The sequence below is a fragment of the Moschus berezovskii genome, chromosome 27 (genome assembly GCF_049115385.1).
Source record: "Moschus berezovskii isolate FMDL1 chromosome 27, NW_MosBer_1.0, whole genome shotgun sequence".
NCBI lineage: Eukaryota > Metazoa > Chordata > Mammalia > Artiodactyla > Moschidae > Moschus > Moschus berezovskii.
In genome coordinates, this window is record NC_142486.1 from 28,046,611 (window position 1) to 28,059,457 (window position 12,847).

At 46.2% G+C, this 12,847-nt stretch overlaps 1 protein-coding gene across 4 annotated transcripts in view; it reads left to right on the top strand.

Annotated features, from left to right (window-relative positions):
- MYH11 (myosin heavy chain 11) overlaps positions 1–12,847 on the top strand; it is a 126,396-nt gene that overhangs the window by 22,271 nt on the left and 91,278 nt on the right. For all 4 annotated transcript variants that reach the window (XM_055409549.2, XM_055409550.2, XM_055409547.2 and 1 more), the window contains exon 3: positions 6,583–6,739. In XM_055409549.2, coding sequence (XP_055265524.1) covers positions 6,583–6,739 — 157 coding nt within the window. The remainder of the gene's footprint in view (positions 1–6,582; positions 6,740–12,847) is intronic.

Genomic DNA, 12,847 nt, shown 5'->3' on the forward strand with positions numbered 1-12,847 from the left:
ATCCCTGAGCTCCCTGAGGTCCCTGTGCCATATAGCAGCTTCCCACTGGCCACCTATTTTACACACGGTAGTGTGTGTGTGTCAGGGCTACTGTGTCCCTTCATCGGACCTCCCCTTCCCCACTGGGTCCACATGCCCATCCTGTATGTCTCGAGATGCAGGTTCCTGCCTGAGCTGCCCCAGATCATTGATGACACATGTGGGGTCCCCATGTGGCTCTGACTCCTGGTACAGCACTCCCTTGCTCTTCTGGATGTTGTCGTGGGCTGGGTTCTCTCCGCCTGGGATTTTTCATGGCTCCGTCCCTGGTGTTGGGCTGGGAGATGGGACAAGGGTTTCAGGCAAAGGGCACTCAGTGAAGATGTGGACCTTGCCTGTACTGGCTGCTGTCCCACGTCGTTCCCAGCTCTCTCTAGTGAGGTCGAAGCTCGCTTCCCACCCAGCACATGAGGTGACCAAGGCAGAGAGGTGATGTGACCTACCTGAGAAGGGACAGGATCAGGACTGTTAAGTGTTGCTGATCCCCCCTTCCTTCTCTGTGGGGTGCTGAGAGTCACAGGGCCCTGCCCTTGGCCTGAGGCTGCTTGATACTTGATAGGAGGAAGATAAGGTACATCTGAGCTGCAGATATGTAACATGGATTCTACAGGAATGAATGTGACAAATGGATGAAGTGGGTTAGTCGCTCAGTCGTGTCCAACTCTTTGCAACCTCATGGACTATAGCCCACCAGGCTCCTCTATCCATGGAATTCTGCAGGCAAGAATATTGCAGTGAGTAGCCATTCCCTTCCCCAGAGGATCTTTCTGACCCAGAAATTGAACCCCAGTCTTCTACATTGCAGGCAAATGCTTTACCATCTGAGCCATCAGGGAAGTCCAGAATGGATGAAGGAAAGGTGGTAAATACACCATACAATATAATAACTCTGCTTTAAAGCAGAAGGAAATCCTGCCATTTGCAACAGCATGGTTGAACCTGGAGGACATTATGCTGAGTGAAAACAGCCAGCCAGAGAGGGGCAAATCCTGTAGGATTCCATTTACAGGAGAATCTAAAACAGTCAGACTCAGAGAATCAGAATAGAGTGGTGTTGCCAGTGGCTGGGGGAGGTGAAAATGGGAAATTTCTTATTTATCTGTGGCTTTTTCTTGTGTCTGTTCATAACTATCTGTTCACTCAAACTTAAAACATTTTTTGAATAGATAACACGTGCAAATATTAAATAAAATATTGAGGGCAGATTCATGTCAATGTATGGCAAAACCAATACAGTAATGTAAAGTAATTAGCCTCCAATTAAAATAAATAAATTAAAAAGAAAAAAGAAATAAAAACTGAAAATTGAAAAAAATAATAAAATATTGAATAGTACATAAGGGTATTCCCTGGTAGCTCAGACGGTAAAGCATCTGCCTACAGTGCGGGGAGACCCAGGTTTGATCCCTGGATCAGGAAGATCCCCTGGAGAAGGAAATGGCAACCCACTCCAGTATTCATGCCTGGAAAATCCCATGGACTGAGGATCCTGGTGGGCTATGGTCCATGGGGTCGTAAAGAGTCAGACATGATTGAGCGACTTCACAAGGGTATTTTAGAACTTTTCCTTTTATCCCCATTTCCTCATCTTCTGGTTCCCCTCCTTATGGAAACCATGGTCACCAGTTCCTTATAAGTCTTCCAGCAATATTTCATCCCCATGTCTCCTGTGTCTCCTGCATTGGCAGACAGGTTCTTTACCGGTAGTGTCACCTGGGAAACCCTAATATTTTATACATATAGAGGCCAATACACGTGTATATATATATATATGTGTGTGTGTGTGTGTGCGTACGTTCTCAGTTGTGTATGACTCTTGTGACCCCATGGACAGTAGCCTGCCAGGCTTCTCTGTCCATGGGAATTTCCTAGCAAGAATACCGAAGTGGGTTGCCATTTCCTCCGCCTGGGAGTCTTCCTGAGCCAGGAAGATCGAACCCACATCTCTTATGTCTCCTGCACTGGCAGGCAGATTCTTTACCACTGAGCCACGTGGGAAGCCCAAAATGTGTGTGTATATATATATATGTGTGTGTGTGTGTGTGTGTGTGTGTGTGTGTGTGTGTGTGTATTGGCTTCACTGCCCAGCTTGCTGGATCTTAGTTCCCCAACCAGGGATCAAACCCAAGCTCCCTGCAGTACAAGCATGGAGTCCTAACCACTGGACCATCAGGGAATTCCCTATATGTATATTTGTATACATATACAGGTATTCTTTTTAAGGGCGGTGTGCCATAATTGTTGAATTGGTCTCCCACTGGTGGATATTTAGGTTGTTTCTTTTTTTTTTTTGCCTTTAACATCAAGGCTGTAGCAGGTCACTTTCTTGGTGGGCCAGGTCTGTCTCTAGGATGTTCAGAAAGCTGTGACACTGCACTGCAACCTGTCCACCATTTTATAGATGGGGAGGACGAGGCTCAGGTCACACAAGCAGTGAGGGCAAGTCTGAGGTTCCGCCTGGGCCTCTGTGACTTAAAGCCTGCTTCTCTTCCACCTTCCCCCACTGTTCTTCATTTCTGCCGTAGGCCTTGGGAGCTCAGGGCTCCACGGCTGACCATATAAAGCGTTAGGGAAAAAGTGAAGTCGCTTCCTAATACGGTCACAAGAGGGAAACCCTAGGCCTGCAGCCGGGACCTGCTGGTGGCACAGGGCCCTGAGAGGCCGCTGGGACATGGGAGGCAGGGAATGTTGAAAACTGCTGAACTTGACCAGCTCGGAAGGGGCTCGTGGGGATGGGGCGGCAGAAACACAGCCAAGCGCAGGAGGGCTGTGTCAGGTGAGATCAATCAACCAAGCTGAAACGGTGGAGGCTGAACCCTTAGATTCTGAAGCCCGGCCTCTCTGTGGGGTGTGCTGCCATCTACCCAGTCCTTCCTATTGGGACATGGTGCCCTGGAAAGATGTGCTGAACTGGACAGAGATTCAGATCTTCCTGGAAGCATGGATTAAGTGCTTGCTGTGTACATCGCACCAGGCGGTGCCCTAGGCAGACAGGAGGAAGGTGATATTTCTCCTTCGGAAGTTGATGATGGAGTTGGGAAAGCCACACCTGCCTCTCTTCCTTCCTTCCTCCGTCCCTCCCTCCCTCTCCCTCCCTCCTTCTCTTCCCCCCTCCTCTTTTCCTTCTTTTATTCAGCAAATATTTACTGGATGTCTGCCATGTGCCTGGCCCTGTGCTGAGGGCTGGAGATACGATAGTGTGCAGTTCACAGTCTAAGAGGTGACATTTAGACTGAGCCCTGAAAGAGCAGATGCAAATGGCTCTGAGAACCTCAGATGGAAGTGTTCCAAGGAGAGGGAACATTACATGTGAAGTGTCCAAGGTGGCAAAGTTTTCATCATCTTGAAACAAAGGGAGCATTGGATGGTCACTAATGGTTATTGAGTCCCTATTACACACCAGCCACTGTGCTAAATGCTCCCCAAGAGCTATCTCATAGTGAACCAATGAAGGTGTGGCTATTACACCTGCCCATTTTGCAGATGAGGATAATCAAGGCTCAGAGAGAAAACGAAACTTACACAGGGTCACACAGCCAAGAAGTAGCAGAGTGAAAGTTACAAATAAGTCCTCAGTAGTCAATTCTGTACTCTTAACCACTATGCTTTACTGCCCCTAGTTCCCTGGAGGGAGTGATTTGGGTTGTAAATGACACTTTCTAAAAAGGACATGGTGGTGGCAGTAGGCACAGCCTGGGAAGAGCTGGAGGTGGAGTTCAGGTCTAAAGAGAAGGTAGGGCGTGGTTGCCCTTCGTTCAAACGATCAACCCTTCTTGGGCTCTTGCTCCATGGAGGCTCTGAGCTGCGGACCAGGGCACCGAGTTACAGGAAACACACACAGGCCTTGTCCTGGAATGGCTTTGCCACGTGTTCAACGAATGTCTACTGAGCACCTGCTGTGTGCAGCCCAGTGCCAGGCCCTGGGTCACAGAGATGAAGGCAGTGCTGCCCCTGCTCCAGGGAAGACTTCTAATGAACTGACCCCTTGGGCATTCATTCAGCAGGCATTTAGTGAGCACCTCCTGTGTCCCTGAACTTGTCAGCACCTTATCTCTTTTTTTTTAATTTTTATTTAATAAATGGTACAAAGCACAATGCCAAAAACATTAACAGTTAAAATTCACCAAATAAAAAAATATTATAGCACCTTATCTCTTAAGTCTCAGTACAGGGAGTACCTCCTGCTGAAGTTTCTTGTGCACCGCCCCCTCCTCGTGAGTTAGGGCCCTCTCTTCCTTGCTCCCATAATCCACAGGGCTCCGTCCTTGTTCTTATGATGTTATTGTGAACGTACTCGTCTCCTTTTTGAAGGGGGTTTTTTGAGAGCAGGAATGATCCTTGATTTATTTGTTTCCAGCATCTAACACAGACCTGGTATACAGTCGGTGCTCAATAAGTGGCTGATGGATGTTTAGATAGGACTTGTGGGAACTTGGGAGATTCCTGCCTCCCTCTCACCTCCCCCACCCCCAGTCCTGTCCCTGTTCAGAAACAGCATTTTCCCCTCACCCCGGATCAACTCTCATCATCACGGCCCCTTAGCAGATGGAGCCCTGGAGGGAGTCCCTCACTCGCCAACCAGCTGCTGCCGTGACTGGAAGCCCTTTGTGGGCAGGTCCTTGTGTGTTTTGTCCTGCACTGTAACCCCAGAGCCTCACACGTGGGACGCATGAGTGAGTGAGCGACTGAAGGAACAGATGGTCAGTTGTTTCTGTAGGACGGGAACAGGTCCAGAGCTGATGGACCTGCCCCGGCCTCCCGGTGGGCCGAGTATGGCTCAGTGCTGGGTGACTCTGATCGAGGTGCTGAACCTCTCTGGTGTTTGCCGTGCTGGGAGTGTAACCCAGGGACGGACTTTCTGCTCCTCCTCCTTTAGTCACTTCTTGGGGGATTTGGAGGGAAGCCAGGCTTCGCCTTGCCCACCAGAGCCTTGGGCAGCACTGATGTTATCGTTTGGGAAAGCAGATCCTCTGGGACAGGTTGGCGCCTGTCTCCTGGGCTCTGAGCTCAGCGCGTGGGAAAGGCGAGGGTACAGTAAAGAACAATAGTAACCAGAACCACGCCTCCCCCGCCCACAGCACGCATGGTGTGCGAGCATCTTCATGCCCCTTCCTTGTTCTGATCACTTTCAGATGTTCCTCTGCACTTGGTAGGACAGGATGATTTTTTTTTAAACTAATTTTTTTGGCCTTGCTGTGCGGTTTGCTGGATCTTAATTCCTGGACCAGGGATTAAACCCAGGCCCCCAGCAGTGGAAGGTCTTAACCACTGGACCCCCAGGAACTCCCAATTTTTTAAAATTGTGATAAACTCCAATATAACCAGTTCACGATATTAATCAGTTTGAAGGAAACAAGTGACATTAATACATTCGCAATGTAGTCTTACTCCCACTGCTATCTAGTTCCAGAACGTTTTTATAGACCCCCAAAGAAACCCATTCCAACTGGCAGTCACTCCCATTCCCCCTTCTCTCCAGTGCCTGGAAACCAGAGACCTGTTTTCTCTCTCTATGGATTTGCCTGTTCTGGACATTTCATATAAGCGGAACCGTGTGATTCATGACTTTCTGGGTCTGACTTCTTTCATTCAATGTAATGTTTTCAAGGTTCATCCATGTTCTAATGTGTAAGAACCATTCCTATTTAAAGACAGCTGTGTTTATCCCCACTTTACAGATGAGGGACTCTGTCCTTTTTCATGGTCAAGGAGAGTATGAGCTGTGGGGTAAGAAGTCTTGATTTTAGTTCTGAATTTCCCAGCAGCTGCGTGACTTGGTGAGAACTTCACTGAGACTCAGTTTCCTCATCTGTCACGTGGGCCATGGGGAAATTATAGGATCCCTGTCAGAGGTTGAATGAGAGGATTAAAGAAGATGCCTGTGAAGCACTTAGCTTAATGACTGGTGCATAGTAGGTGCTCAAGAAGTTGTAAGTGTTATTTAAGCCTGTGAGGCTCGGGGAGATGAAGTGACAGTGGTTGGGCGTGGCCCAAGGGTCTGAACCCAGCACTATTTAAAACCACAGTTACAAACGGTGTCCTAGAAATCCAAGCTTACCCCTTGCTCCTCTCCCCTGTACGTGGAGTCAGTGATGCCAGAAATTCCTACTGGGACACGGAGCCTCAGTTTGTGCGTGTGTGCTCAGTTGCTCAGCCGTGTCTCTTTGTGGCCGCATGGACTGTAGCCCGTCAGGCTCCTCTGCCCATGGGATTCTCCAGGCAAGAATACTGGAGTGGGTTGCCATTTCCTCCTCCAGCGGATCTTTCTGACCCGGGAACGAACTGGCATCTTCTGTGTCTCCTGCATTGCAGGTGGATTCTTTACCGCTGTCGCCACCTGTGAAGCCCCGAGCCTCAGTTTCTCCATCTCTAAAATGGGACTCTGAGCGCATATATATTCAAGGCTGCCCCTATGAGAATGAAGTGAGAAAATGCACACAGTGGAGCTCAGACCATGCAGGCTGTGGTGGGTGGTCACAGACTGGACATCAGAGCTCTGTCCCTGCTGGGTTCCTGTAGTAAGCTCGCTTCTCTCTTTTGTAGACGTACTCGGGCCTCTTCTGTGTGGTGGTGAACCCCTACAAGCAGCTGCCCATCTACTCGGAGAAGATCATCGAGATGTACAAGGGCAAGAAGCGGCATGAGATGCCACCCCACATCTACGCCATCGCCGACACGGCCTACCGGAGCATGCTGCAAGGTAAGCCGCCTGCAGAAGCACGGAGCTCCTCCTCCTCCTCCAGGGAGCCCACCCGGGCTGCTTCCAGTTACTCGCCAGGCCCCTCCTGTTCTGCTCTCCTGCAGTTCTCGCCAAGAATGTGGGGTTTGGCAGGCAGAGCTGGGTAACAGGAGGGCTGTGACTGAAAAAGGGAAAAAACAAGTAGAACAGATGTGTGTGCAGCCCGGGAGAGGAGGGAAGGCAGATAGCTTGGGCAAATACAGGCATGGGCTTGCTGACCCCTGGTTGCCCGAGGCCTGGGTGGGCCAGCCCTCTGGAAGATGGTAGGATGCTGTCACCTTGGAAGGGAAGCGGGTGGGGAATGGCCCTGGTGCTGAGCCAACCAGATCTGAGTTTGCAGCCAGCTGTCACTCACACCCTGTGGGATCCTGTGCAAATGTCTTTTCCTCTCCAGCCTCAGTTTCCTCATCTGTGAAAAGGGAGTGAGAGGATCCATCTTGCAGCGTGTTGTACAGATGGTAAAGCAGGCTCTCCAACACTGAAGACCTTAGCGTATTACCTCCACATTTATGTAGTATTATTATTACTATCATTAATAACTTCTACTGCGGTAGAACATACATAAAGGAGAATGCAAAAAGTACACAAATTCAGTGTCCAGTCTAAAATTAATTTTTGCATGCCTACAGTCGTAATCACCACCCAGACCAAGATGGGAAATAGTTCTAGAAAGTTCTCTCATGCCTCCTCCCATAAATGGAATACCTCCTCCTATAAATGGATCTGGCCTTCAGATACAGGAGTTCTTCTGTCCTTACACTCGAGAAAGGGCAACAGGAAAGAGCTTTGGCAGTTTTAAAGCTGTGCACAGTTGTTATGTGATTTTTAGGTGTGAAGAGCCTAGAGGTGGTAAGCCGGCAGCTGGTAGGCTGGATCCAGCCCTCAGATAAGTTGGTTTTTGGTCCACATGGAGTTTTAAGGATACTTTAGTTAGCTGCCAACTTTTAAAAATGTGGAGATTGTATATAAAAAGCCCAATTTCTAGGTTCTTTTGAAAGTATTGGAACATCTGGCAACATGTGATCCCACCTGTCAGCCCCTCAAAAGGACATTTGAGTTCTCCAGTTCCCTGGTCTGGTGCACTTGTTTGTGTTTACTGCCTGGCTCCTGTGCTTGACCCTGGAATAGCTTCCTCCAAGAATGTTCTGTTGAGAATTGAAAGGAGCCCAGTTCTGGAAGCTCCTGAGGACAGGTGTACCTAGGACATATTACTCCCCACCTCAAGGTAAAAGGGCTCAGGTAGAAGTCCCCCAAATTACTGACAGGGTTAGCCATGCCACACAGGTATGATTCAAACTGGACCACTCCAGATATGTACTACCATCATTTCCAAAGACCAGAATATGGAGCCTTGCAAAGAAGATTGTGGGAGATATAATCTTAGATTATAAAGTGATGACTCTTGGAGTTAGGTGGTTTTGTGAAAAAAAATCCTTTGTAGTCTCTCTTGATGGAAGAGTATACGATGGTGGTTCACAAACCTCTTTGGAAAGCTGAACATCACAAAGTTACGGTGTTCATATAATTTGGGGTGCTTTTGGTTATAAGAAGCATAGCAATCAATTAAAATGGCTTAAACAACAGGAATTTATTACCTCATATAACAAGAAGTCTGGATGTTGATGATTTTAAATTAACTGATGAGGCTCAGTTAATTTAACAGCTCAAAAACAGACTTTTTTGGGATTTTCTTGGCTGCTTCCTCATCATTCCGTTCCGTTCAGTCACTCAGTCGTGTCCGACTCTTTGCGACCCCGTGGACTGTAGCCTACCAGGCTTCTCTGTCCATGGGATTCTCCAGGCAAGAATACTGGAGTGGGTTACCATCTCCTTCTCCAGGGGGTTACAGGATGGCAACCATAGCTCCAGACATCACATCCTCATGTGATAATATCCAAAAGCATGAAGGAAGTGAAGGGTTAGGTTTTTTTCCCACGTCTCTTTTTTATGAGAGAAGAAAACCTTTTCCAGAAACTCATCAGCAGGCATCCCTTATATCTGTTATGTCTTGATCACATGCAAACCTCTAAACCAATCATTGGCAAAGAGAACTGGAACATTTATGATTGGTTGGACTAGTCCTAGTTCTTTTCTGGAGCTGAGGGAGCTCTTTTGTTGTTGTTTAGCTGCTAAGTCGTGTCTGACCCTTTTGCAACCCCATGGACTATAGCCTGCCAGGATCCTCTGTCCATGGGGTTTCCCAGGCAAGAACACTGGAGAGGGTTGCCATTTCCTTCTTGGGGGGATCTTCCTGACCCAGAGATCGAACTGACATCTCCTGCATTGGCAGGCAGATTCTTTACCACTGAGGCAACAGAGAAACCTAAAGGAGCTCTTACTAAGCACATTTAGTCTGAATACCAGAATGAAAAGGGAAAGAGGGAATGACAGGTAAACATGGCCATAGCGCTCTTAAAATTTATATGTGTAACTTTAAGAAATGTATTGTTTCCCTGTTGGCTCCGCAGGAAAGAATCTGCCTGCAATGCAGGAGACACAGGAGATGTGGTTTCTATCCCTGGGTTGGAAAGATCCCCTGGAGAAGGAAATGGCAACCCACTCCAGTATTCTTGCCTGAAAAAAAATCTGATGGACAGAATTGCCTGGCGAACTGCAATCTAAAGGGTCGCAAAGAGTTGGATATGACTGAGTGACTAAGCACAACAAAAAATTTCTATCTTGTATATTCCATTCTAGAAAAAATGAAACATATATTTAAGCAAAAGAGAATGTACTAGCACCCATAAGCCTATCACCAGGGACCATCACCACTAGTGTTTGTTTATGTAACTTTTCATACACTAATGGAGCTGGATGGCATGAAATGAAGAAGGTTATGACTATCTGAAAATAACTGGTTCCAGAAAAGGTTTACTTAAAACGGGCATGTAGATTAAAGGGGGAAGAGGTTTTGATGGGTTTTAAAAATGACATTGCAAATTATGAACACAGGCTTATTTATTTCACATGCAATAGGAATTTGGTGGCTATTGCAACTAGATGCGCTAATTCTTAGAAAGAGTATAAAATTAATTCAGAGTTAGGTGTTCTTCCCTTAACTTTTTTTTTTAACAGAACCATGGGAGAGTATAAGACACCATTCTTCATGCCATGCTTGATTTCTGCAACATGGGATAAGAAGATAATTTCTACAGACTAGTTGGAGAAATCACCACTTTTGCCAAGGGCTTTGGCTTCTTCGGTGTTTAGCACAGTCTCTCAAAGTCCTTGCTGTGTTGTCTTTCCTGATAACTCCCTAGTGTTTGGTTGTGAAGTGACCTGACATTTTTGGTGGCCTTTCGAACGTCACCAGCGTGTGACACTACACCTTCCAGGAAGCAGGCAGTTTTGCAGAGTTGCCATTTAGCTTTATGTTTGTATCGAGACGATGGATGTTGCCACCCAGTAGCTGGCGAGGTGAAGAGTTGAATTAGAGGACAGCAGTGATGCAGACTAGAGAAAGATGCTTTAGTGGGATCTGATTTCCCAAATACTTGACTCTTTGAAGAATATTTTTGTGTTGTGATAACTTTTGCCTCTCTGGACAACTTCCCATTCATGGGGCAATGTTATACTCCATACAGGGACCCCCCAGGGCAAATACATTTCATTCCTCTTAGGCTCTGTATTTTAACACACAATTATATAGTGAAATACAAAGTTACCTAGAAATTTTAAACCTCAAGAGAAAAATGCCACCCATAAGCACACAGATCCATAAGAGATAAGCTCTTTTTAGAGTAAAGGTTAATCAACAGCTGCTATCAGGCTGTCCAGTCACTGGGCTGGGATCACGCTGAACTTTCTATCTTGTTGGAGGCATTAAGTCAGCAGTTATGTCTTTCTCTTCAAGTCCTTTATGAAACAGGATGGCGTGTGAAGAGATAGGATTGGGAAAAGGTGAAGAACACATTCACCGAACACAGAATGAAATGTTTAAAATTTGTCACGCAGACTCTTAAGTTCCCGAGGCCCCCTAAACTCCATGAAACCCACAAACACCATGCTTGTCTGCCTGATCATAATGGAATCTCTGGCATGTTTGCTGGTGCCTGGTATGGAGTAACTGCTCAGTTAATATTTGCAATGAATGAAGGAAGAACTCTCAGAGTTGTTGAAAGAAAAGAACCAGGGGCTTCCCTGGTGGTCCAGTGATGAAGACTCCATGCTTCTACTGCAGGAAGTACAAGTTTGATTCCCTAGCCAGGGAACTGAGATCTTGTATGCTGCTCAGCCCAGCCAAAAAAAAAAAAAAGATTTTTAAATTAAAAACTCTTTTTTAAAAAAGAAAAGCACTGACCAGGGTCAGGATGGGTGGGGTGGGTTGTCCAAGATGGGTAGGGAGTTACCAAAGCCTCGATCACTCACTAAGAGGGGAGAGGGGAGGGCGGAGCATTCTGGCTGAGAATAGTAACAGGGGAGTTGGGAATAAGGGAGGGGATTTCTAAGACATAATTCATTCACAAGTCCCTCCCCAAAGGAAGCCAGGTGCCAGTGGGGAGGAGCCAGTGAGAGAAGTCAGCATTTAAAATATATCTTATATTGGAAGGACTGATGCTGAAGCTGAAACTCCAATACTTTGGCCACCTCATGCGACGAGTTGACTCGCTGGAAAAGACTCTGATGCTGGGAGGGATTGGGGGCGGAAGGAGACGGGGACGACAGAGAATGAGATGGCTAGATGGCATCACCGACTCGAAGGACATGAGTTTTGGACAGGGAGGCCTGGCGTACTGTGATTCACGGGGTCTCAAAGAGTCGGACACGACTGAGCGACTGAACTGAACTGAACTATGTGTATGTGTAAATGATACCGTATTTACTTTTTACATTTCCCAATGTTTTTTTGTTTTTGGAGAGATGATAGATTCAAATTCAAAAGCTGACCATTCTCCCTTTCAACCCTGTGCTCAAGACTCCTAGTCTGCCTCCCCAGAGATAACCGTGGGGTTATTATTCTAGTTTATTAGATATTCTTAGATATTCTCCTAGAGATATTTTCTGCACATGTCTGAAGATACACATCCATTTCTCTCTTCCCAGGTTTCCCCACAAATAGTAACATTCCGTATGCACTCTTCTGCATGCTGCTAGAGTATTATACGCCGACAGGGATTCCATACTCCTTTTTCACACTTTTAGCTTTCATCTTTATTGGAGGTGTACATGAAGATGATTTAGTCAATTCCTCCAGGCTTGTTAAGAAAAAAATCACTCCTTGGTTGCTTCTCTAATTTCCCCTTCTCCAGGGATAACCATTATCAACTCTTAACTGAATTTTGGATGTTTAACACTGTAATCTCTAACGGACTTGAATATATTACTCATATTTTAAATTTCCGGCTCAGTTTTAGGCATTACTTATTGACTTTTCATCATGGAGTATGAGCATTTCACTCAGTCACCCCCTTGCTTTGTCCTCTGGCCTCCTCCCTACACACACACGCAACCATGTCCCATCACATAAGCTCCCAGTGTAGTTTTATATTAACTTTGATGAAAGCTATATTCAGAGTTTACATTATCATGACTGTGTAGATGCCATTCACAGCTGAGCTCTGTACTGTCTTATGATGACTTTTCCTGTACAATTTATTCTTTCCCCTGGAGTTAGTAATTGGCTCTTTTTTTTCCCAACTTGGGTACTTAACTATGTACTTAATCACTAATTCTACGACAAATTCTCCTTTTAAATGTGCTCATCTTCTTATAATACGTCTTATAAGATATGTGTTCAAGATCCTATTTATAGCTTCTTTTAGGAAGTGATTGCTACTGGAGTCTTTTGACCTGCCCTGGATACCCTCTTGTGACCAGTAGCTGACATTTGGGATCATCTTTATCATTTTTTAAATTCCTTTGAATGCTCTCATGGTGGACTGTTTCCTAGTTTCCATGTCTTCTTCTTCCTTAATTTACTCCCTGTTTAAATGGAGCACTTTCTCTAGCAGCTTCTCAAGAAAGGACATATGTGAGACAACTTAAGATCTTTCTTATCTGAAAGTCTTGATGCTTCTCTAATATTTAAGGGAAAGCCTGTGAAAGTGAAATGCGTTAGTTACTCAGTCA